Raw genomic sequence first — 26,034 nt, 5'->3', positions numbered from 1 at the left:
CCTTCCTATTCTAGATTCTTCTCTCATTTCTAGACTCCATCACAGCTTCATATAAGCAGAATTTTTTTTTTCAGAATTTGCCGGTCTTACCTGTTGGATTCATGAGATCATTGTAATATATGTCGGATTTTAAGTCTTAAGATTTTTTTCCCACTGAGACAAAGATGAAAAAATGTTGAGTAGACACTTGCCTTAAAACTCCTCCCCCAAGTTTTTTTTCTTTGCTTTGATTTTTTTGCTTCATGAAGCTCATTTTTTGACGGAGCATATCTTCTGAGCTATAGTAAAATGAGTAAGTCATGGTTCTAGATTCTGATAAAGGTACTTGTTAATTAAGAAGAAATGTGCAGAATTTGAAGTAAAATCGTACTATATTAGAAATTGTAATATGCCTAAAAATAATTTAACTAATTTCATCATGTAAAAGAAAATTTCAGAGGAGTATTCCTTTTTCAAACAAAACTTAATCGGATTCAATAAGCAGAAAAATGGGCACAAAATGGTGTCAGTACATGAGAAACTAGATGTGTTGGCCTACGGCCGGGTGTAGGAATCAGGCAGGCTTTGTCTTTAGACTCTACTATCTAGAAACATTTTAGGAGAAGCTAGGTTGAACTGTGCACATATTTGAGTTTAGACTTTAAAAAACTCTCAGCTGGAGTTTCACCAGAAAAGGAGGAAAATAAAAATGTTCCTCACGTATACCGATGCCGCAGCAAGTGTTTCCCCACCTATTTTACTTGATAGCTTCCAATGACTGAAGAGATTTTATTATCAAGTAGTTGTTTGTCAGCAAGTGTGCCTCAAAATAATTTTTAAAATCTTTGTAGGAAAGCAGATTCTCCTTTTTTAGGTCCAGATGTTTTCTCAGGATGACATGGAGTCTGGCTAAATCCTCTATGTAGAGGTAAATCACGTTTTGTGCATGTTAATATCTCGTCATCTTCGTTGTCTATGTAAAAATAAATGAAAGTTACAGATAATTTTTGATAAAATGAATTATGCAACATCATTTATATTTGGCTTCGGGCATAAGGGAATATGGAGAACTCGGGCAAGGGTTGTGCACACGTGTGCATACACGCACACCCACAGAAACTCAAGCACTCTTCTCTGCCTCATCCTTATTCCTTTCTGAGATCAACCTATAATATCAATAACCCTCTACTGAAATAATATAAGATATCCCACCCCCAAAAATTCTGCCAGGGAAAACTTCTAATCAAGTGCTCCTGAAATGTTTACAAATCCCTTAAATCCAGCAATGATGGCATAATAAAGGGTATGTTGGGAAGAAAATGCCCATCCAAAGTAGAAAAACTACTGGTTAAAAATCACGATACATCAAACATGTATTTTCAAGGATAATTTCCATTTAACTCGTAGGTTTTTCCATAAAAATTGTAAAATATTTAAAGAGAGAAAACAGAACATTCAAATAATCTGTTTTAGTTTTTCCGTCTTTACAATCAAGGAGTTGGACTAGATGCTAAGTTTTTTTCAGCTCTAATATCCTATGATTTTTGTCAACACAAGATGTTAAAACGTGTTCCCCTCTTTCATTCAAATGGTTAGAACAAGTGGCATAAAATTGTGATGCCTGACAATATTACCCTTTTAATTTACAGATAACAAAGGCAAGTTTCAGAGAAGTAACATGACTACCCAATGGTGCCCATCCACTGGGGTATGAATCAATGTCCTGCTTCCAAATCTCCCTAATCATCAAATATTTTGCTTTGTTTCATTAAGGACTCAAGATTCCCTCCCCACCCTTGGAAATTCTGCTTTAGTAATTATGGGGTGAGGTCAGGATCTAATTTAAAAAACAATCTTCAATATTCTGACTCGTAATTCAAGTTAGGAACCACAGATCCACATCAGACTACCTGGAATGCAGTGAAGGAGAGGAGCAGCTATGTCACACAGCCCTTGGGCAGGCTCTCCAGTGTTACACAGCAGAATCTTCCTACCAGGTCCATCATTTTATGCCATAGGCTACCACCTCCCCAGTGTTTTCTCCCTTCTAGATGAAAAGCATATTATATGAGTGACATCATTTGATGTCCAGGTTACTTTTCTCTGATAGTCTTCCTATGGAAAAGGATATCCCTGAAAGAAACAAGAATTAAAAGACTGGATCTATAGCCTTTACTTATCATCTGCTCCAACCTCACCTTCTAGAAGTTTAATTCTGCTCAACTCCTGGAAGCTCTCCTATTGGTAAGTATGAATCTGTCCATCACCATGCAACAGTCTTGAGCCTTTAAGGCAGTCTGGGATTTGAAAATTAATTACTTTACCTCAAGTCATGGTATAATGAAGTGAATCTCTCTAAATTGTTAGAATGTATCACAAGGAGAAGGTTCTCTGAATACTTTTGCCATAAGAATTCCTTAACCTTTTTGCTAGTAAAGAAAAGCTTAAATAGAATTACTATCTAATAATGTAGCTGGTTTTACATAGAGACAATAGAGAGCAAAGTTGCTTCTAAGATCTTTCATGTAGAATTCCAAGCACCTCAACATTCATATTTCTGTCAGTTCTCAATATAGATATAATATGCTCACTGTTCATGAACTGTGGCCCCAAAAAAGTTTCTGCCCCTTATGCTGCCCCATGGATGCCAAAAATTAGTTTAAGGCTTTTTTAATGTAGTACACTATAAGAAATATAATTCAGTTCTCAATGAAATATCATTCCTGATTTTCTTTGTTAATAAAAAATTGAATTAGTCTCTTATCTACTAATTTTAGGGGAAAGGTTAGAAAAAGGAAAAAGTGAATAACTTACCTCTCAATATGTATGACTCCAAATAAAGTAGCTGAACAAAAATTTACTATAATTTTACCAAAGAGTAGAATTCAGCATAATTGAATTTCCTTTTATATCCTATTTAAGGTATTTTGTTACTGAAGTTGCCAAAATGAATTCATGGTTTAGTCACGCCGTTTATAAAGCAGTCTTAGGATGCTGGCTCTGAGGATCAAGTGTACAGGGAAAGCCGCAATAGACTGCTGAATGATATATCAAAGCTTTTGTGAACATTTTATGTTTGCTTTAGAAGGCTAATCTGTTTAAACCTGTGACACTTTTATTTATTTAAAAGAGTAAACAAGGAGATCAATGGTATTAGTCTATCTTTATATGGGTTAAGGAACTATGAGTTGTCTGTAGAAATCTACTAACGTTAGATATATGTATAATTAGTTTTGTATGTAGCTGGGACCAAGGAAGTGATTAGTTAATATAGGTACCTCAAGAGCCTTAAGTGAATACCTATTAAAAGGTATAAAAAATATAAATAATACTGTATATTTTTAAAAATTTTAAATAAACACAAAGAATATATAGGTATACATGTTATAATTTCAAAGTCAACACTAGCACATAAGTTTTTCTTATCTAAATACATACTGATACTTCCTATATCAACACATGCACCTACAAAACACTCGGCCATGCAAATAACCTTGCTTTCTGCCACTTGCAAGAAAGTTGGAATATACAATATAGTACATTGTTTCAACTTAAATCATATTGGCAAATTAATGAGGATGGCATTAAAAAATTCTGATCTAAAAAATCAAAATACAGGAGGATAATTGTTCCATAGATTAAAAACACTGAAGACTGATGGGAAGTTAAGATTTCAATTGTCCCAGTAATCTTGAAAGAGACAGAATTGGTTGTGAACACTCAGAATACTCTGTTTGGCAATTGGGACTTTTGTAATCCAGCAATCCAGGCCAGAGACTCAGACCATCGATGCTTCTGATCGCAGAGAAATGGGAAAGTTGTGGACAGTTCTCCGCAAGGCAGGGGGTGCCGATGGAGATCTGGATGCCCACCTGGATGGGAGACGGCGATTTGCTGGTCTAGCAGGTCGGGAAAATCCTTTTCCACGTGAGCATTTCACTGCCACGGATTCCTTAAGACACAAATGAAGACATTCATCTCACTATTCAGGCACCAACAATGAGCTTAATATATTATGGATCCCAACTATAGGATTAATGTATTGTATTACCGTGTTTACAAGCAAGAAAAAGCATTGAAAATTAAAGAAGCTATTCCTGGTCTTGAATGTTTTAATCAAAACAATTCACTTTTAATATGAATATGGCATTTGATAATCTTGTAGATCTCCACACTGACAAGTTTTAATACAACTGATTTCTGTTTAGAACTAACTATGAGTTAGTGTTATGTTAGAACTCAAAAGTTCATGTTAGATAAAATTGATATGATAGAACTAAAGATTTTTCTTGGTGGAGTGTTAGGATATTTTAGTGTTTTTTTTTAAAGATAATAATTTAAATAAGAATTAATTTATGTCCAGTTATTTTATGTCAAGTTGACACTTTTAGAAATCATAAGCAAAAGACACACAAACCACCAAATGATTTGTCTGGTGCTATCTTTTTTTTCCACTAAGAACCACTGTTACTATCTCTAAAAAGTTTCAAAATTATCATTAAAATACTTTAAAATATAACTTCATTCTATTTGCTAAGAAAGAGTTTCAATCTATCTTGGGTATCTTCCGAAGACTGAAAACTTTTCCCTTCTCTTCCCTTCGCTTTCTTTCATTTCTTCCTACTTCTCTTTCTTTTTATTTTAATGGAAGAAAAGCATTCTAGGACTCTTGCCATTAAGAAACAGTTAAAAAGCTTTCATGACACATTTTGTACTTTGATTCTTATTGACCTTCTTAACAAAGCCTGTGCTCTTTCACCTGAGACGGGCAGTAAGGACAACCTTTATTTCTATGAAAGTAACCTGCATTTGCTTTTTCTCTCCTTGGAGTCTTATTTTTGTAAACCTGTTCCTGGGGGGGAGGGATGGAGAACTACTCTTAACGATCGGCAGCAGAGGACCCTTCCCAAACCTCCTATCAGTACAAAAATGGGAGATATTTAGTAATATTTGTCCATGAGAATTTTGGCTGATTATTGTATATGTGCTTTCATTTCCCATCTGAAGCCACAGGACCTTACAGGTATTTATGGGCTTAACTAAAAAAAAAAAAAAAATAGAAAAGCAGGATTAATTATTTGTACTTCAGGCAAACAGGCAAAGTTTCTGATAAACTATATATAAACTGATACTTTTGTAGGGCTTGAAAGCCTCATAAAAATAATTTCTTACACAAGAAGGAGGCAACCTGCCTTGTTTAAAACAATGGTGCATATACATCGCACTATGTAAAACCAGGATTTTCAAAGCACTGGCTAATTATAACAGTATGTTTTATAAATTATGCATAAAATGTGCTGATGGATAGCTCTTCATTGTAAATACAAATCTCTTCTCTTCAACCTCTTTTTCTCCTCTAAAATTATACTCTTTTGCAAGCAAACTGGAATAAAGAAAGGATAACAGTTTATTTAAATACCCATTTTGGGGGGGGTGGGGCGGGCAATTTCCACACGAAGAATTTATACAAATAATAATGACCTTAAATTTTTTTACGCTATACTATCATTTTTCTTTGCATATACTGCCTTTTAGCTCCACAATAAGAGAACTGCATAAGGCACTATTTTAAATGATTTTTTTTTTCACCCAAACTCATATTCATGTGACTAATCCCGAGGAAGAACATGAATCAAATTCTGGGGACGACTGAACCAACCATAGCTAATAACCGAAAAGTGCAAGTTATTTATAAATACTTCCCATATACTTTTAAAAATATAAACACTTTAACAGGATAAGATTCTATAAATGAACAGATGCACATTCAGAATATTTTTTTTCAAGAAAGAAACACAGCAAACATTTGATCTTTTTGAGGTTCTTAAGAATTTAATTTATTAGATTGTGTTGTGCCATTTCAGAATTTAAATAAAAGTTATAATGTGCTAAACCCAGCCTTAAAAACTATGCTTTTAAAAGTTCATCTTGAGTTACAATTCTAAGGTTTATATTTATTCACAAATGAAGGGTCAAGGAACTAAGAAGATGTCAAAACATGTGCCTACATTCTATTTATATGAATGGGCAACTGACTGAACTCGGAGCCATTGCTAAATATGGATGCAGTTCTACCAAAATATGTTAAATTTCTTTCTCACCTCAGTAACCTTTTTCCGATCTGCTCCTTGCTTCACTTGTTGTGCTCCACACATAGCTGGCTTTTGCTGAAGCTCTTGTTCTATTTGGAGCGTTTTTAAATGCTGACTTAATGTGGCTCCACCACTGACATCAGAATTACATTTGGTCCAATTAGCCTGGAAGCATTTAGAATTTTGCAATGCGGACCCCGCTGATGTCTCATAGGTTTTCAGCAGCTTTTCCACCACACCATAATTTGACCTGGGATCAGCTGACCTTGGTCGGCCAGACAAATTACTTGGTCTCCAGTCATGTTCGTGGAGCATATGCCGGTAACTGCTAGGGCTTATGTGTTCCTGCATTTGTCTGGATAGGCCTGTTGTGGGTTTTTTGGTGGAATTATCATGGACATTTTCCCTGGGCACAGGCATGGGGGCACTGGTTTTCAGAATGTCAGAAACACTGTCACTTTCTGAGATGTTATCTGTGCAAGAAATTAAAGTATCACAGGGCTGAAGATCTTCAGATGGTTCTGAGTAGCTTTGACTTTGCTGTACTGCACGACAGTTTCTATTTGTTCTAAATACGATTCTGTTAAATTCATCAGTCTTTGCTGCCAGCTTTTCATTCCTAGTAGTCCTTTCAAAGCCACAACTGAAACTTCTCAGCGGGCTGCTGCTCTGTGTCACCAAGGAGCTACAGACATTGCTTACGTGAAGATCAGGATGAGACATAGCAGGGTGATCTGGAATCACCTTTTCATATTTTGGCTTATTGGGAATAGAGCAGGTTTTCTGAAACCACAGTGTAGAGGGGCTATTTTTTGCACCAATCCCAGTGTCACATGACCACGTGGTAAGTCCAACATTTTCATTACATGAAGGCTTTTTATCTATTTTGGTTTCTGGTGCCAAAGAAGAAAATTCGATACCATCTTTCAAAGTCTTCCTTTCATTTAGACACAGCGTAGGCATCTCGTCGTGCCTCCAGAGGAAATGAGGGTTGCAGTTCTTTTTGCCTTGACCTTCTTGGGCCACCCAGCCATTGTGGTCTGAACTTTCCTTCAAACTTTCATGGGCTTGTGCAGAACATGAGCTGGGAAAATTTCGAGATGTACTTCTTGGAGGAGGAACTGGTGGGGTTTCACTTCTTTGCAGATCAGTTTTATCAATTCCACCTTTTTTCTTAGAATTGTTTTGGAAAACATCAGTACAGCTCAGATTCTTTCTATTTTTCTTCTTCTCTTTTTCTAAACTGGTTGGAGTAATGCACTGGTTGTTGTTGATCGTGTGATCTCCATAAGGCATATTAGTTACAACTGGTGTTTCCTGGAGAAAAGAATCTGACTTCATCCTAGACAATTATAAAACATGGTATATTAGTTATGACTTTATTTATGATAAGCTCTTTTTTTTTTTTTTTTTTTTGCGGTACATGGGCCTCTCACTGTTGTGGCCTCTCCCATTGCGGAGCACAGGCTCCGGACGCGCAGGCTCAGCGGCCATGGCTCATGGGCCCAGCCGCTCCGCAGCATGTGGGATCTTCCCGGACCGGGGCACGAACCCGTGTCCCCTGCATCGGCAGGTGGACTCTCAACCACTGCGCCACCAAGGAAGCCCTACGATAAACTCTTAAAAGACACTGGGGCTAAAGCAATGGATTCTGTTATAGGAAAAGGAGTCACAACTTCCTTAAACATTATTTTTATATAAATCCTATAGTACAAAACTTCAAGTCCCTTTACTGCAGCATAAAGGCCACCTCTCAGTGTTGTATTCAACTCTATATACATAGTCTGACCCAAGCTACCTTTTTAACTGTGTCTCTCATTTTTTTCTATTACCTAAACTTCACCTACACTCAGACTCGACTGTGTGTAGTCTCTTGGGTGTCTGCTATTGGCGTTCCCACTTCTATAGGTTTTCTCTTGCCATTTCCTTATATCCACTTTGCCTACTGAATTCCTATTTATAACGTCTTCTGAGCTCAAACTCCTCCCCTTGAATTTGAAATAACATTCTAAGTAGTGTGACAGAAATCTGAATCAAAGCACAAACAGACATGAGCAATACCAAATGGAAGGTGTTATTTGGGCATAAAAGAAAAGTGATCATCTCTTTTTAAATTTTATGAGTAAAGGACATATAAGCAAAAGAGAGCTGCAGTACAAATAGTGTGGCTATTCAAGGAACAGTGAGTACTCTGGTGTGGATGGAATATAAAAAAGTGGGAAAGATGATGGCAAATAAAAGAGAAATATTAGGTCAAACTGTAATGACTTTGAATTACATACTAAGGATTTTAAGCTTTTCTCGAAAGGCAATAAGTGGCAGTGAGAACTTTATACCAGGTGTGGTTTGTTAAAAAAAATTGGCAAGTAAGAATTATTGAAACAAAAACCTAAATATTGCAAGAATGTGGGTTCACAAATTAACATTAATTAATCATATTGATACATATTTATATCTCTTCAACTTATATTACGAGATAGCTTACAATAAAGTGCAGACAAATACCCATTAGCAGAGAGTAGTAGGCAAAAGCTCAGTGGAAAAGTGGAAGGCAAAATTATGTAAAAAAACATGGTTGGGTAAGAAAATCTGTTGTAAGTCAGTACAAAAATTCTCTCTGAGCTTCCAAAAAGCTAAAGAAAAATAAGGGTCCACATTCCTATAGCTTCTAAGAGAAGTATACTGCCCCACTAGGAGATAAATGGTGATCCTAGAACAATCCATCTTTACTTAACTTGTAGAGAATTCCAATTTATTTTTCAATTTGGCTAAAACCTACCCTTACAGTTATAAGGGTGCTTCTGAACTGAAAGAGCATGTTTTACAGCACTATATAAATATGTATGTGTGTACATATTTATAATATGTTATTCTGAAAATTATGAATGCTTCCATTATATATATAATAAATGTAGAAAAATAAATGGCTCAAAATGTTTCAGTAGAACATCATTATATAATTAAAACACCATTGTTAAATTTGACATAGTTTAAAGATGTATTTAACTAAATTAACCCAGTATACTCTTCCACTGGCCAAATACTCAAAATAAAAAAGAACTCCATTGGAGTATACTTGTTAATTTATTATGGTTAGTATAACTTCACTAAACACCAAAAAAGTAAAGTACGCCTAAGAGTCAAACTACAAAGAGAACTAGAAGATTTGCTTTAAGAATTAGTGAACAGAGAAACATACAATTTAAGTTTTTATCTCCTAAGATAACATATTTTAACAGCATTATTAATTCTCACTAACAAAGTGTTAGATGCTAAAGGAAGTTTGGATTCATTAACTAAAAACAACATTCTTTTTGATTTTCCAACATAAAAATCATCATAGATGTACCAGCCTACCTTCTGTGGTTAGAACGCTTTCGAATTTCCTCTTGAAAGCTGCATAATTCTTCACTAACTTTGGCAAGTTCTTCAAGAGCCTTTATACATATAAGCAATAGCATGTTAGCCCTTTGAAATGTAAATATGTCTTTAGAAACAGTTCTAGGCCAATCCTGGCTTACTTACTGTGTTGAGGGCACCAGAGCATCTCTTGTTCTCTTCCTCAGAAGTCCTCAGGTCAGGCTGGGTCTCACATTCCTTTTGGTTGTCTGTGGCCATAGAATCCATTAACCCTACTTTTGATTTTTTGATTGTTTTTTGTTCCTTACACGTTTGATTTCTTTCACTGAGTAAGCTGTGCTCTGTTTTACCTTTTCTCCCCAGACCATCCCTGTGATTCATCCCTGTAAATTCACATTGTCTTGAATTGGGATAATTTGGAGAAGATTCCGTCATTTTGTCTTGAATGGCCTTTTCACGATCAAGATCAATAATCGCACGTTCACTCATGTTGATTTTCCTCCGAAGCTTTACTTCATGGCAGAGCTGTAAAGAAAACAAAGATAAAAATTTCCCCCTAATCCACTCTCTCAATATTTTTGATACTAAGCATACTGTTCTGAGTTCTCTTTGCCATATTACTATATACTACCCCATGGTATTAATGCTTATGCTTCCAAATAACATTTCTAAAGTCTGGATTAGCTGGAACAACTTTGAGGAACCATAAAGACTACTTTCAGTAGGTCAAAGCATGGATGGTAATTTCCATTCTTCTGAGTAGAAATCAACCCATTCAAAAATGAAACAAACCTGTGTTTATATATAGATATCATGATGATACAGAAGCACTGTTAACAAAATTGGAATGACTCGAATCAATTACTGGCAATGCTCTCTAACTGCTTTCAGAGAGAAGCAAGAGTTTAATTAACATTAAGGTCATATTTTAAAAATATATGATCCTATATGCCAACATTTAACTATCTAAATAGGTGACAATCTCATATAGTAACTCAGCTAATTCTGTCCCTAAGTAGACATTTTGCAATCAAAATATGTTACTTTTGGAAGTTACATTGTTGAGGGACAGGTAATTCTGAGACTTTTTTTTTTTTCGAAGGCTACATACATTCAAAAAATGTTTCCTGTCGTAATTAAAACAAATGTGACCCTGTCCTAGGTAATACAATAGAACTCTAAGGCGTTGATCATCTATTAGTCTATGCTAAAGTGGGCCCCAAATTAGTTCTTGAGAGTTCAGTTTAACCTGCAGGCTATTACTGGCTTTCTCTTCAGGCTTGTGTTCTGGGAAAGCTTGTCAAATTCCAAAGACATTCAGAGAACTATTAAAGCAAATGACTCTACGTTTTACAGTCACAACGTATATCTGCACTACATCTATTATTCAAAGAATAACAGAGAACTTCTGCTCCCAGATCCTTGTCCTGGCCGTGAGCCCCAGCCGAGCCCTAGCCACCCCCCGCCTCTGCAGGAGACCCTCCAGCACTAGCGGCCGAGTGGCTTATAGGGTCTTGGTGCTCCGGCCAGGTGTCAGGCCTGAGCCCCTGAGGTGGGAGAGCCGAGTTCAGGACATTGGTCCACCAGAGACCTCCCGGCTCCATGAAATACCGAACAGCGAAAGCTCTCCCAGAGATCTCCATCACAACACTAAGACCCAGCTCCACTCAACAACCAGCAAGATACTGTGCTGGACACTCCATTCCAAACAACTAGCAAGACAGGAACACAACCCCACCCATTAGCAGAGAGGCTGCCTAAAATCATACTAAGTCCACAGACACCCTAAAACACACCACCGGATGTGGTCCTGCCCACCAGAAAAACAAGATCCAGCATCATCCACCAAAACACAGGCACCAGTCGCCTCCACCAGGAAGCCTACACAACCCACTGAACCAAACTTACCCACTGGGGGGAGACACCAAAAACAACGCGAACTACGAACCTGCAGCCTGCGAAAAGGAGACTCTAAACACAATAAATTAAGCAAAATGAGAAGACAGAGAAATACACAGCAGATGAAGGAGCAAGGTAAAAACCCACCACATCAAACAAATGAAGAGGAAATAGGCAGTCTACCTGAAAAAGAATTCAGAGTAATAATAGTAAAGATGATCCAAAATCTTGGAAATAGAATGGAGAAAATACAAGAAACGTTTAACAAGGACCTAGAAGAACTAAAGACCAGACAAACAATGATGAACAACACAATAAATGAAATTAAAAATTCTCTGTAAGGAACCAATAGCAGAATAACTGAGGCAGAAGAATGGATAAGTGACCTGGAAGGTAAAATAGTGGAGATAACTACCACAGAGCAGAAAAAAGAAAAAAGAATGAAAAGAATTGAGGACAGTCTCAGAGACCTCTGAGACAACATTAAACACACCAACATGAGAATTGTAGGGGTCCCAGAAGGAGAAGAGAAAAAGAAAGGGACTGAGAAAATATTTGAAGAGATTATTTCCTATATTCCTTCCCTAATATAGGAAAGGAAATAGTCAAGTCCAGGAAGGGCAGAGAGTCCTATACAGGATAAATCCAAGGGGAAACATGCCAAGACACATATTAATCAAACTATCAAAAATTAAATACAAAGAAAAAATATTAAAAGCAGCAAGGGAAAAACAACAAAAAAAACACAAGGGAATCCCTGTAAGTTTAACAGGTAATCTTTCAGCAGAAAATCTGCAAGCCAGAAGGGAGTGGAAGGGCATATTTAAAGTGATGAAAGGGAAAAACCTACAAGATTACCCAGCAAGGATGTCATTCAGGTTCCACAGAGAAATAAAAACTTCTACAGACAAGCAAAAGCTAAGAGAATTCAGCACCACCAAACCCGCTTTACAACAAATACTAAAGGAACTTCTTTAGGCAGGAAACACAAGAGAAGGAAAAGACTTACAATAATAAACCCCAAACAATTAAGAAAATGGTAATAGGAACACACATATCGATAACTACCTTAAATGTAAATGGATTAAATGCTCCAACCAAAAGACATAGACTGGATGAATGGATATGAAAACAAGACCCGCATATATGCTGTTTACAAGAGACCCACTTTAGACCTAGGGACACATACAGACTGAAAGTGAGGGGATGGAAAAAGATATTCCATGTAAATGGAAATCAAAAGATAGCTAGAATGGCAATTCTCATATCAGACAAAATAGACTTTAAAATAAAGACTATTACAAGAGACAAAGAAGGACACTACAAAATGATCAAGGGATCAACCAAAGAATAAGATAGAGCAATTGTAAATATTTATGCATCCAAAATAGGAGCACCTCAGTACATAAGGTAATGCTAACAGCCATAAAAGGGGAAATTGACAGTAACACAATCATAAAAGGGCACTTTAACACTCCACTTTCACCAATGGACAGATCATCCAAAATGAAAGTAAATAAGGAAATACAAGCTTTAAATGATACATTAAACAAGATGGACTTAATTGATATTTATAGGACATTCCATCCAAAAACAACAGAATACACTTTCTTCTTAAGTGCTCGAGGAACATTGTCCAGGATAGATCATATCTTGGGTCACAAATCAAGCCTTGGTAAATTTAAGAAAATTGAAATAATACCAAGTATCTTTTCTGACAATGCTATGAGCCTAGATATCAATTATAGGAAAAAATTTGTAAAAAATACAAACACAGGGAGGCTAAACAATACACTACTAAATAACCAAGAGATCACTGAAGAAATCAAAGAGGAAATCAAAAAATACCTAGAAACAAATGACAATGAAAACATGACGAAGTTTATAGCAATACAATCCTACCTCAAGAAACAAGAGAAATCTCAAATAAACAACCTAACCTTACACCTAAAGCAATTAGAGAAAGAAGAACAAAATAACCCCAAAGTTAGCAGAAGGAAAGAAATCATAAAGATCAGATCAGAAATAGATGAAAAAGAAATGAAGGAAATGATAGAAAAGCTGGTTCTTTGAGAAGATAAACAAAATTGATAAACCATTAGCCAGGCTCATCAAGAAAAAAAGGGGAAGACTCAAATCACTAGAACTAGAAATGAAAAAGGAGAAGTAACAACTGACACTGCAGACATACGAAGGATCATGAGAGATTACTACAAGCAACTATATGGCAATAAAATGGACAACCTGGAAGAAATGGGCAAATTCTTAGAAAAGCACAACCTTCCGTGACTGAACCAGGAAGAAATAGAAAATATAAACAGACCAATCACAAGCACTGAAATTGAAACTGTGATCAAAAATCTTCCAACAAACAAAAGCTCAGGATCAGATGGCTTCACAGGTGAATTCTATCAAACATCTAGAGAAGAGCTAGCACCTATCCTTCTGAAACTCTTCCAAAATATGGCAGAGGGAGGAACACTCCCAAACTCATTCTACGAGGCCACCATCACCCTGATACCAAAATCAGACAAAGATATCACAAAGAAAGGAAACTACAAGTCAATATCACTGATGAACAGAGATGCAAAAATCCTCAACAAAATACTAGCAAACAAAATCCAACAGCAGGTTAAAAGGAACATATGGGGCTTCCCTGGTGGCACAGTGGTTGAGAGTCCGCCTGCCGATGCAGGAGACACGGGTTCATGCCCCGGTCCAAGAAGATCCCATATGCCGTGGACGGGCTGGGCCTGTGAGCCATGGCCATTGAGCCTGCGCGTCCGGAGCCTGTGCTCTGCGATGGGAGAGGCCACAACAGTGAGAGGTCCACGTACCCCCCCCCAAAAAAAAAGGGAACATACACCATGATCAAGTGGGGTTTATCCCAGGAATGCAAGGATTCTTCAATATATGCAAATCAATCAATGTGATACACCATATTAACAAATTGAAGAATAAAAATCATATGATCATCTCAATAGATGTAGAAAAAGCTTTTGACAAAATTCATCATCCATTTTGATAAAAACCCTCCAGAAAGTAGGCATAGAGGGAACTTACCTCAACATAATAAAGGCCATATATGACAAACCCACAGTCAACATTGTTCTCAATGGTGAAAAACTGAAACCATTTCCACTAAGATCAGGAACAAAACAAGGTTGCCCACTCTCACCACTGTTATTCAACATAGTTTTGGAACTTTTAGCCACAGCAATCAGAGAAGAAAAAAAACAAAAGGAATCCAAATTGGAAAAGAAGAGTAAAACTGTCACTGTTTGCAGATGACATGATACTATACATAGGGAATCCTAAAGATGCTACCAGAAAACTATCAGAGCTAATCAATGAATTTGGTAGTGTAGCAGGATACAAAATTAATGCACAGAAATCTCTTGCATTCCTATACACTAATGATGAAAAATCTGAAAGAGAAATTAAGGAAACACTCCCATTTACCATTGCAACAAAAAGAATAAAATACCTAGAAATAAACCGACGTAAGGAGACAAAAGACCAGAATGCAGAAAACTATAAGACACTGATGAAAGAAATTAAAGATGATGCAAACAGATGGAGAGATATACCATGTACTTGCATTGGAACAATCAACATTGTGAAAATGACTATACTACCCAAAGCAATCTACAGATTCCATGCAGTCAAACTACTCTCAAACTGCCAATGGCATTTTTCACAGAACTAGAACAAAAAATTTCACAATTTGTATGGAAACACAAAAGACCCCGAATAGCCAAAGCAATCTTGAGAAAGAAAAACTGATGGTGGAGGAATCAGGCTCCGGGACTTCACACTATACTACAAAGCTACAGTAATCAAGACAGTATGGCACTGGCACAAAAACAAAAATATAGATCAACGGAACAGGATAGAAAGCCCAGAGATAAAACCATGCACATATGGTCACCTTATCTTTGATAAAGGAAGCAAGAATGTACAATGGAGAAAAGACAGCCTCTTCAATAAGTGGTGCTGGGAAAACTGGACAGGTACATGTATAAGAATGAAATTAGAACACTCCCTAACACCATACACAAAAATAAACTCAAAATGGATTAAAGACCTAAATGTAAGGCCAGACACTATAAAACTGTTAGAGGAAAACATAGGCAGAACACTCTATGACATAAATCAAAAGCAATATCCTTTTTGACCCACCTCCTAGAGAAATGGAAATAAAAACAAAAATAAACAAATGGGACCTAATGAAACTTAAAAGCTTTTGCACAGCAAAGGAAACCATAAAAGATACGAGAAGACAACCTTCAGAATGGGAGAAAATATTTACAAACAAAGCAACTTCATATATACATTACCAAACGTAAAATAGATAGCTAGTGGGAAGCAGCCGCATAGCACAGGGAGATCAGCTCAGTGCTTTGTGTCCACCTAGAGGGGTGGGATAGGGAAGGTGGGAGGGAGACACAAGAGGGAGGAAATATGGGGATATATGTATACGTATAGCTGATTCACTTTGTTATACAGGAGAAACTAACACACCATTGTGAAGCAATTATACTCCAATAAAGATGTTAAAGGAGAAAAAAAGAATAACAGATTCACTGCTGCTCAATACTTACCCAAATCTCAGATGAGTGAAGCACTATAACATAGTTAATGCCTGAAGGATATGCCGTGCATTTATGCCCTAAATACTTACAAATCTGTAGTTGGATGAAGTCAGGATAGCATCAAATTGCAGCCATGAATCAACTGTTTTGGCCCCTGTAAAATTATCTGTACTGAACAGTTGTGGCCATTATAATTTTGGCTGAATTTGAGGGACATTATAAGAAGCAACCCTCAAAACACCATGCTAAATCTAAGGATGCTATTGGTAGCTCTGTCCTCTTTTAGAGGAGTCATGGGTGGAAACAAAATTGCTTTAGTTGCAAAATCGGGACGAAAGTGCTATTTCTGGGAAATAGGTTTGCTTTTGTTTTCTGAATACTGAGAAATATGCATTTGATCATTTTTAGTTACTAGAAAGACAGATTTGCTGCACGCATTTCACAAAGGATCCTTCCTCTTGTCTTCATCTCATCTTTCTCTTCTAGTTTTGGAATACTTTACCTTACATATAATTTTATTTGACATCCTAAATTCTCTTGGGGACTTAGGTGAAGTATGAATAAACAAATATCATTATATTAATGATGGAAAACCATTTATTTTGTAAAAGGAAATCTGTGTTACTTGGTACCTAGCTGTTTTCAATGGTTATCTGATCAAAGGAGACAATCAGGAAAGATGGCAATGTGATAAAAAAAAATTGCCAGGCATCTATTAACTCTATTAAGGGTATCTATCTGGATTAGTTTAGGTTTCAAAGATCCAAGTACGTACATCTTCATTTTGTAATAGCAAATGCAATGACTGTGGATAGTCGCTGAACAAAGAATCATTAGCATCTTAATACCCAGCACTGATCCTCTCACTAATGACATTTTTACTTGGAATCACAGAAGTTATATGCATGCACCGGGAAATGTATAATGTTCTAATATGTGGCTTAATAAGTTGTTTCTGATTTAATACACAGAGCTTAGTGATAAATAAGAAAGAAATACAGTCTATTATGCTTGTGGCATGTTACATTTTTTTCCAAGTGTTGATTTTTAATTTTAGTTAAAAATATTGTCTTGATTTTCTGTGACACGTGAGGACAATTTCCTCCTGTTCTCTACTCCCAGCTTTGTAGCCTCGAAGAAGTTACATTCTTACAGGTACAAATCTGGGAGTGGGAAAAATACATACATACTATGCCATTTTATATAAGAAACTTGAAAGCATCCATGAATTTTGGTATCTACAGGGGCTCCTGGAACCAATCTCCCAAGTATACTGAGGGACAACTATATTAGTATGATAAGGGAAGCACAATGCTAGTATTCAGGTATTGAACAGAACCATCTCTGAGTGGGTAGTTTGGGTAAGCACATTATCTAAACATATTCCCAGGTATGGTGTTGTATACTGCAGGCAGAATGACATAAATAGCAGCACAGCTACTATCCAAGATAAAGAAAAAATATTCCAGCCCTTCTGTCAGTATTTCTATGGACTATCATCTATGTTTAACGCCTGCTAATTGATAAGGTTAATATTTTCCATAGATGGAATCTACAGAGCTGTCAGAATAATTATTTGACAATAACAAATTTAACCAGACAGCAGAATATCTTAGCTACATGGCTTAAACAACTGGCTAGACTAATCCTGACTCCCTTAATTATTTTGGTTGGATGCTAGAATTATCTGAGATTGCTACTAACTGGACCTTCCAAACCTTTGGAAGCCAATGAGTTCAGGTTTTGAATTGGAGTTGTGGATTTTGATTTGACCTAGCCATCTCCCTGTTGATCCAATCTGAGCCTCTGGGTGGAGAAGTTAAGAGAGCAAGCAAAACGCATTTTCCAAACTATAGAAGGATGAGAAGTAAATTCTCCTTTCAATCTGTAATCATCTGCTACATGCCTGCCTTCTCAGCTCTATTTTAGAATAGTCACATGGCTATTCTTTTTTATTTTTCCTTTTAGCATGCCAATTTGTATTTTATTTATAACCAATTATAGGGCTGTTAATAAGAAAAATATTTGCACTATAAACACATAAAGCACCAGCTTTGATTGTCTGTGAATAAAGGCCAAGGAGTCTGTTAAAATAACTGCCTTGGCAATGTGCACAAAACCATATAAGTCAACAGGAGGGAATGTTACAAGAAAGCAAGATAAGTATAAATAATTTTCAGTTGGAACAAGCTTGAATATACATCAATGCAGATACTTAAAGGAAATATTCTGGGCCAAACAGCGTGAAGGAATAAAATTATTATTTGTATCAGAGTCTCGGCATGTCATTTTTTATAAATTCTTTCCAAATAAATATGCCAATAAATGTGCCACACCTTGCCAGGATAAATACCATGTCCACCTCCATTTTCTTTTTGATATATGATGCTCGTTTTGATTATACTGAATTATCTAATACATAACTGCCTTTAGTAGACATTATTCATAAGTCATCTCTGAAAAGATCTGTGTTTTAATGCCCAGTTATAATTTTACTAAAATATGTTCCACCAATTATGTTTTACTTCTGTTTTCATCCTGGGCCCGGAATTTGAAAACGTATGCAAAATACATCCCTCACTTTTGATACCACAGCACTCTAGTCAGAAAATAATAAATTGATACACTTCAGAAAGACACTTCAAGTTCTAATTTGCATGCAAAGCTATAAATTAGCATAGTCTAACAGTGGGTTAGGTTATGCTATTTTTGGTCTAGTAAATACCACTGAGACATGCATCTTTTAGGTGGAATTGGAAAGTAAAATTAGTTTCCAATACAAAACAAACCAACAGAATTTTCATTCTGAGTTTTAAGTTTCCAGTGCATTCAAAACAAATCAACCTGTACCTCTTCTATCTTCTTCTGCATGATCTTCCATTGACTTTCCCATTCCTTTCTTTCATTGTCAAACTGGTCCAGTAATTCCATCTTTTCCTTGCGCCAGTTAGTCTCTGTGTTCTCCCACTGCTTATGTAGGTCCATGGCAACCGTGTGAGTGTTAGTGAAGGGGTGTTTCTGCCCGTCTCTGCCTTCTCTTAACTGTTTCTTGGAAGCTTGGAGTTGTTTTATTTGAAGCAGTCTCACTTGCCTTTAAAACAAAGCCTAATATAAACATAACAAGAGAGAGTTCCAAATCCACGTGCTTTCTGGAAACATTTTATCAGTTTGTCAAGAGCCGTTGACATAAACAAACTTTAGGAAAATTGGACTCAAAAGAAGAGATGACAAAAATATCTGCCTAAGGAGAAACTAACACAGTCAAAGAAAAAAGCATGATCCAAACTTTTTTTCTTCCCCTTTCTGAGACCAGACAGTAAAATTACAGTGGACAGGACAGTTAAATGCATGTGTGAGATATTAAGTATTCCTTTAACTCACCACCTAATCTAAACATAGAACTTTTCATGAATATCTAAGAGTGGAAGTATGAAATTCAACTATTTAGTCACATCTACACAACTGTGGTAGATTCTGCTGCAATGGAATTACTCCTTCTGTTCTGATGCAACCAGATTATACATTTCTGTGACTTAAAGTCCTGAGGCGGTTTTGGGCTACAATCTCAATTTTACACTCATAGAGTTCAAGCTTGTGGCAAACGTGATTACTGTATCAATAAGACCCCAATGTTGGTAGTAAGTCTGGGGCTGACGTATCAGCAAGAAACCAAACTAAAGCATAAAAAGATATTGCCATTATTTTATTTCATCAAGTAAAATGTAAAAGCAGCAAAATTATCCTGAAAGCCATATGTTAACATTTATCCGTGCTCTTTTTTCCTTCTAATAGACTATATATCAGAACCTATCTTCTGATACTGAATACAGAGAAATGAAAAAAAAAATGTTTTCATCAGTTTACAGGGAAATTCTTGATCATATTAAGGAGTGACTGAAATAATTAGATTTCTAGCATTTAGGGCATGTGTTCATTCAGGATCTGAAGATGCACTTTAAAATACCTGATTGGTAACTCTGTTACAAATCACCTAAAATTTCTGAGATTTATTTATATTAAAATGGGGGGTATCCACAGGGTTATTACGAAGATTAAATGACATATGGACTGCAAATTGGTTTGAGAAATATAAAATTTCCCCTATTTTTTGCTTTAAAAAATCTTGTGCTGACATCCACTGAAAATATTTTTATTACTAAAGTCAGATACATTTTTTAATGGGTAGAAAAGCACATTTAAAATGTTTGAATCTCCTTCTAAGATAATCACGCCTATAAGAAGTCTTAACTCTTTAGCTTTTAAAAAGCTGAAGAGTTGGTCAAAAAAAAGCCAATTTGGCCATGACCAAAATGCCTTAACTTACCAGGTGGTAGCTGATGCTAATTTTGAGCAAAGTTCTCGAGACTCAGTAGCTGCCTGGGTTCTGGCATTGTCTAACGAAGCCCACATAACCAGGAAGCAAGCCCCATTCTGCAGTCATAGAAGACGGCCGCATATTTTATATCCCAAATATAAGATAAACACTGAAGACTTTCAAGTTTTGTCAGACTGCTCTGAACATGCATATCCAAGTGGTAAACTGTTCCAAGCATGTATTTTTGAGTTGCAATCTATTAATGAATTATAATAGACTAACAAGGATTTTAAAATGTCAGTGCTATATGCAGGGCTCCACCCTCAAAAACAGCCTAATAATATTGGGATCTATATGGTTACTCTTCTCTCAAAAATTTTGCTACAGATACTTTGATCATCCTTACCTATTTCTTTGGCACTCACAAAACTATGACTAATTCAGCCAAGAAAAACAAGTAATGTCAGATTTAGCCATTAAAAACACTATCACGTCTCATTTTATCCACTCAGCCATGTCTTTTTTCTAATCTCACTTTCCATCCTCTTTGTCACCCTTCCTTCCTTTTGCTACCCTCCAATCCTGTGAGACAGTGACCACAAGTACCTGCCAAAGCAAATGCAAGTTGCCCCAAAATAAAGGTGTCGATGGAGACATAACAAAATGAAGATAGTAAAGAATGTACAGAATTTTGTATTTTGGTGAATCTGTTATTGATCTTGATTACCTATTAATTTCTAGGTTCATCTAATAAGTATTTGCAGGAAATGCAGACGGCGCTAATTTTCAGAGACTGCAGACTGCTTTAAACTATATGTAATTAACTGTGAGCTGAAACTATCTTGCTGACTAGCAGGTATTTAACATTGAAACTTCTTAGGAAGAGTGAAGTGGTTTAAGACATCAAGAGGTAGTTGCAGATTTAACCAAAGGTGTTACAGAAAGAGAGCAGACTAATTTCAAGCTACCTGGAGAAGAGGTGCTATGATACTCCATGTTTCATTCTGTCTTTAAACACTGTAAATGTTCAGAAATCATCATGAAGTTTCTCCTACAATTATGTAGCAAAATGGCTCCAATTTTTCTTTTTATTTCTAACTCTTCTTGAACCACTTCCAGGTCAGGGTGAAAGGGCACCAGACCCTTTTCATTTTTACCTACCTGAAGGAGATCATCCAGGAAAACCCTCAATCAGGCTTGCTCCTGGTAACAGGACTATACATGAACCCAGATAATGTTCCCGAAGCAGACAGAATCCTGCACTTAATTGCAAAGAGCCAAATTCATCACTTAATACGAAGAAGGGCCAATCTACAGGGCTTCCCCTTTCCAGGACCAGAGCAATATCTAGTGCCTTAAAATGTAATGGTTATGGATAAAAAACAAGCCTTGGAAAGAAAATTCCTATAGGGCAATATCTGTGCCAATTTCTGTGGGAGGGTTTATTTCGCCTTTCTAGTATCTATGACTTGTCATAAATGTCAAATGTAATATGGCTGAATATATTGCTTTCTCTAAAAATAAAGTGGGGTCCATAGAGTTTTGGGAGAATTAAATGTGCACGAAAGAGAATGCTTAATCAAAGCGACTAACACTGTTTTGGATCATAATGGATGCTCAGTAAATGCCTGTTTGGTTTCTTCCTTCTGTCCTTGTCTCCCTCCCGTTTTGTGTTCCCCCTACCCTCCTTCCTTTTATTTTGTGTTCCCCCTACCCTCCTTCCTTTTATTTATCTTCCTCTAGAATAAAACTGATTTTGATTTCATTAGAAAATTCACAGAAGCAAGTGTAATTGTGTGAACTCATATTTTTAACAGTTTTCCTTTGCCCTCAGTATTTTTCAAATATTTTAAGAATACAAGGCAGGTTAAATATTTAGGAAATGTTTTTATTGTTAGCAAAAATTTGGATAGACAAATCTTATATAAAACTGCTTTTGTTATAATTCTCCCTAAATGTGAAAAAAAATCCAACTAATAGAGCAATCTTGTAGGGACATAACGTTCTGTAATGAAAAGTTATGGGGTAAAATGGCTCAGCCGATTCAAAAACTCAATTTCAGTGCTTTCTGCTGAGGCAAATATAAAAGTTCTCTTTGTTCCTAGTTGTCACTTGTTTTCGCCCACAGATATTGGTATCTCTGTGGGAGATAAGGAAGAATTTCTGCAATCTGCACCCTTCACTCTCCATTTCATTTCACTCCCTCCAGAATTTCATTCAGAATAAAATTTGATTAGAGCAAATATAAAAGGACAGAGGGAGCTGCACTACTTAGTCATGCACACGTTCTTCCCCCAACAACTCTAAGTGAGCATTACATAATCCATCTTAACCTACTTCCCCCTCCCCAAGGCCAGAAGCCAGAATTGTAGAGGGTTGTGAGTGGGTTGCATAAGTATGGTGATGGGAGGAAAATAGTTCTGCTAACCTTCCGGCCCTACTAGGAAGCAAAATTTAAGATCAACACAGGAGTTTCACAATAAATCATTTCTACTTCCCATGTTAGCCTCAAGTAGGTCATGGTAACACTTCTTTGTCTGAGGGGTGCTCCCTTCTTACTACACCTTGGTTGTTACCATTTCAACCTTCATCTCCCCCATTGAAAACTGGACTTTAGCCAAACAAATGAAACAGAGTTAGGGGAGTTGACTCCATTGCAACTTCTCTCTTCTGAGAGTTTTGTTCAGAGTGTTTGTTTCTTGCTCTCTGCTTTCCTTTTTATAAACATACTGCTTTTCATATAATTGAAAAATTTTCACTTGTAGGAGGTTACATATTCCAATAGGAATGCCACACACAGTAGGTACTGCCAATCTCACAATTCCTAGAACCATCATTTGCCTTGGAGATGCTTTGCTTCCTCTTAACTTTGAAGAATTAGGAATTCCCAGGTCTATACCCATCAAAGTTATGCACCATTTGCCTCCAAGATTCTCTAGCCCTTTCTCTAGGCTATTATGAATCACTTGCATCATTTCAACTGATTATAAGACCTTATTCCTCCCCTACTGTTCACTGGCGAATGCATTTTTGCAAAGAAAACTATGACTTGATTTTGTTACAAAGCAAAAGGGAATTTTGAGAAATTGCTATTTCTTGCTACTTCAGCATCGTTCCTCATGTTCCAATAAGGTCAAAGGAATACTACCACATGCAATTCTGAAGAAATCAATTTTGCCTTTTCATTTTATTATCTTCTCCTTGTTTTCTCTCCAGTTATATATTCAAACTAGAAAATATCCAACATACAGGGGCACCGATTTTACTTCTCTTAGCTCATAAAAGCTTTGAAAGACGCATTTGGCTTGGATAAACAAACACCTAAACTTAACCAGCTTAAACAGTAGAAGCTGTAGTGGTAAGGTTCCCTCCTAATTGCAGATTAACCCATTATGAATGGCATGCACTTCAACTCAAATCACAGAAACACTTATCATGCAGTAAGCAAACCGTCAACTTGGATGAAATTTCACTGACTTATTTTTCACTGCAATTTTCAAATACCAGCAATTTCAAGGGTTGTGAACTTTACTTTGCAAATGTTAAAAAGTCTTCATCCTAATGAAAATAGTGTTCTAAAAAATAAATTTAGTGAAATCTTATGGTAGGGAAAGTGGTGTTCAAAGTACTGGGAAGCAGTGTTTCAAAAACAGTCTCAGAGAGCATATGGTACCATCAGTCCGGAGTCAGGAAATCCACTCACAGCAGCTAGACCTTCTCTTCCCTGGGAGTCAGTAAAATCCGTTACACACCCTGCCCCACTGTTTTTAAGCCAAGACACAGACACTGAATCAGGCAGATGTTGAAATCACCCTCTACTTAAACAAGTATCTACAGTTTCAAATATGTCAACAGCGGCCCCTCTATATTTTGCCACAATTAGTCACTCGCTTTCAAACTGCCAGAAAGAAACATACCTTTTTGCTTTGGGGAGAAATCCTATGGATGTCCGACCACTTGTCAATCTAGCAATGGGAGGACAGCCGGTTGTTTTAAAAGAGAAAAGTCTCAGCACGGTGACTCTTGCTTCTTTGCACAAAATGGGGATGCAAAATGAGTCCAACCATTCAACAAAGAGATACTGACAAGTCCCTTTGAAACCTCCACCATCTCACAGATCAAAAAGCTGCTCAGCTAATGTCACAGCAGCAGCTGAGGCTACTGTGACGTCAGTTTCTCGGAGGCAGCCTTCAAGCCATCTCTTCCAACCAGAGCTCTGTAACTTTAGAGCAGCTCCCACTCTGGGTAAACAACTCCAGGTCCAGGACATTTTTAACTTTTATAAGGGAGCCCAGTATTTCCAAACTTGCCAAAAGGGCCGGTGTTAATATCACACAATGACAATGGCCAATTTTACATTCCATTTATTTGGAAAAGTTAACTCCTTTTTTACAGGCAAGAATCATCTCTTTGCCTACCTCTCTCTTTCCCCTTTTCAAAATGTACTTTGCGGTGCCTTTGGAAGTTGGTCTCTGGATGTGGCAGAATATGTGCAGAAATTTTATGTATATAATCGCAAAAGATTTGTGAAAAGGTATCAAACTTCTGTCTTGAAATAAAGTAGAAATGGCATATATGAAGACCAGCCTTCTAGTTCTTTGTGATTCTGTGGCAGCTTGCTGCTTGTATCTATAGTGATGGTGATGTCTTTCTGCTAGTGGAAATCAGAGCCCATGGGAAAGGATGATACTTATTGTGGTAAGGAAAAAACCAATGAGATACCCATGTACTTGTTTTCAATGAAGGTGTGCTGCAACCTAATTCAGCAAATAAGCTACATAAAATTTTAAATAATAAGGGCTCATCCTCAAGTCTAAAGTCTGTGTGGTCATTAAAGCATTTAATAATCCCTGTCACATTATTTTTGCCTGCTTCCAGATTCCAGATAAATATTTCATGGGGAGTTAAAAAGTTTACTAAGAATAACCTGCTCATAGTAGGACTTTAGTACATGTAGGACAATTGAATGAAATCATACTCTGTGTTTTGAAAGCCTGGCATCAAAAGCAAAAAAAAAAAAAAATCTCAAAAGCAATAACAACAATAATAGAGTAATAACGGTGATGACTCATGGAGAGACAGCTCTCTGCAAGGCTCTGTGCTAAGTACTTCTAATATCTAATGTATCTTTACCTTAGCTCACTCTCACAGAAAATGTGTCTGTAGATATTAACCCAAGTTTACTGATAAAACCAAGGTTCAAGGAGGCAGAGTATCTTGCCAAAATTCACAGAAACTGACCACGCAGAGAAGTAGGTCTTGGAACCGGTTTCTCTAACTGAAGACCCTGGAATTTTGTCACAGAGATATTGGTTTCAAATTACTGCCACTACTTATCAGTGTGAACTTCGAGTTTGTTACTTCTGTAAGGGGATAATTATATTTACTTTGTAAGGATGTTGTAAGAGTATGAGGGGGTACTTACAGTGCCAGGCACTTAAGAAATGTTAGTTCATTCTGCCTTTGCCCTTATCAGGACACTCCGGACCTCTCTTCCGCTCCAGACCTCTTAATTTCCATGTGTCATTGGTAAATCAAATTAAGACTGTTTTCTACACCCCATCAGAACTTCAGATAATCTGTAGCTAATTACAGGAGGAATTACGCTGTGCTATCCTCTATACCATCCCTCAATAGTACCTGTTTCAATGCCCTTTTTCATGGATGTCCCAGGAATTAGTTATTGCAGGTGCTTCATCTGCTTCTTGTCATGGTAAAGTTGACCTCAAATTATATCAAAAATAGAATAAAAAACTAGGCACAAAAAACCTTGACAGAATTTCTCCCAAGTCTA

General features: G+C 36.7%; 1 protein-coding gene across 1 annotated transcript; it reads right to left on the bottom strand.

The window, feature by feature from the left end:
- Nucleotides 1-3,559: 3,559 nt before the first annotated feature.
- KIAA0408 (KIAA0408 ortholog) lies at nucleotides 3,560-18,910 on the bottom strand. The gene is made up of 5 exons (XM_024759080.1): nucleotides 18,776-18,910; nucleotides 9,597-9,956; nucleotides 9,429-9,508; nucleotides 6,081-7,413; nucleotides 3,560-3,931 (listed from the first exon to the last, which is right to left on the bottom strand). Exons 1-5 carry the CDS (start codon nucleotides 18,908-18,910, stop codon nucleotides 3,758-3,760), a joined length of 2,082 nt encoding a protein of 693 aa, XP_024614848.1. The 3' UTR covers nucleotides 3,560-3,757.
- Between the last annotated feature and the right edge of the window lie 7,124 nt (nucleotides 18,911-26,034).

The sequence above is a fragment of the Neophocaena asiaeorientalis genome, unplaced genomic scaffold (assembly GCF_003031525.2).
Source record: "Neophocaena asiaeorientalis asiaeorientalis breed wild unplaced genomic scaffold, Neophocaena_asiaeorientalis_V1.1 scaffold5, whole genome shotgun sequence".
In the NCBI taxonomy this organism is placed as follows: domain Eukaryota; kingdom Metazoa; phylum Chordata; class Mammalia; order Artiodactyla; family Phocoenidae; genus Neophocaena; species Neophocaena asiaeorientalis.
This window is presented reverse-complemented; position numbering and strand designations above follow the sequence as displayed.

Excerpts from the sequence above, each read along its gene's own strand:
- KIAA0408 (XM_024759080.1), bottom strand. The coding sequence starts at position 18,910 with ATGGACCTACATAAGCAGTGGGAGAACACAGAGACTAACTGGCGCAAG. Across the intron at positions 9,957-18,775 it reads TGCAGAAGAAGATAGAAGAG|CTCTGCCATGAAGTAAAGCT; the intron begins GTACAGGTTGAT and ends TTTTCTTTACAG. Across the intron at positions 7,414-9,428 it reads AAGCGTTCTAACCACAGAAG|GATGAAGTCAGATTCTTTTC; the intron begins GTAGGCTGGTAC and ends ATAATTGTCTAG.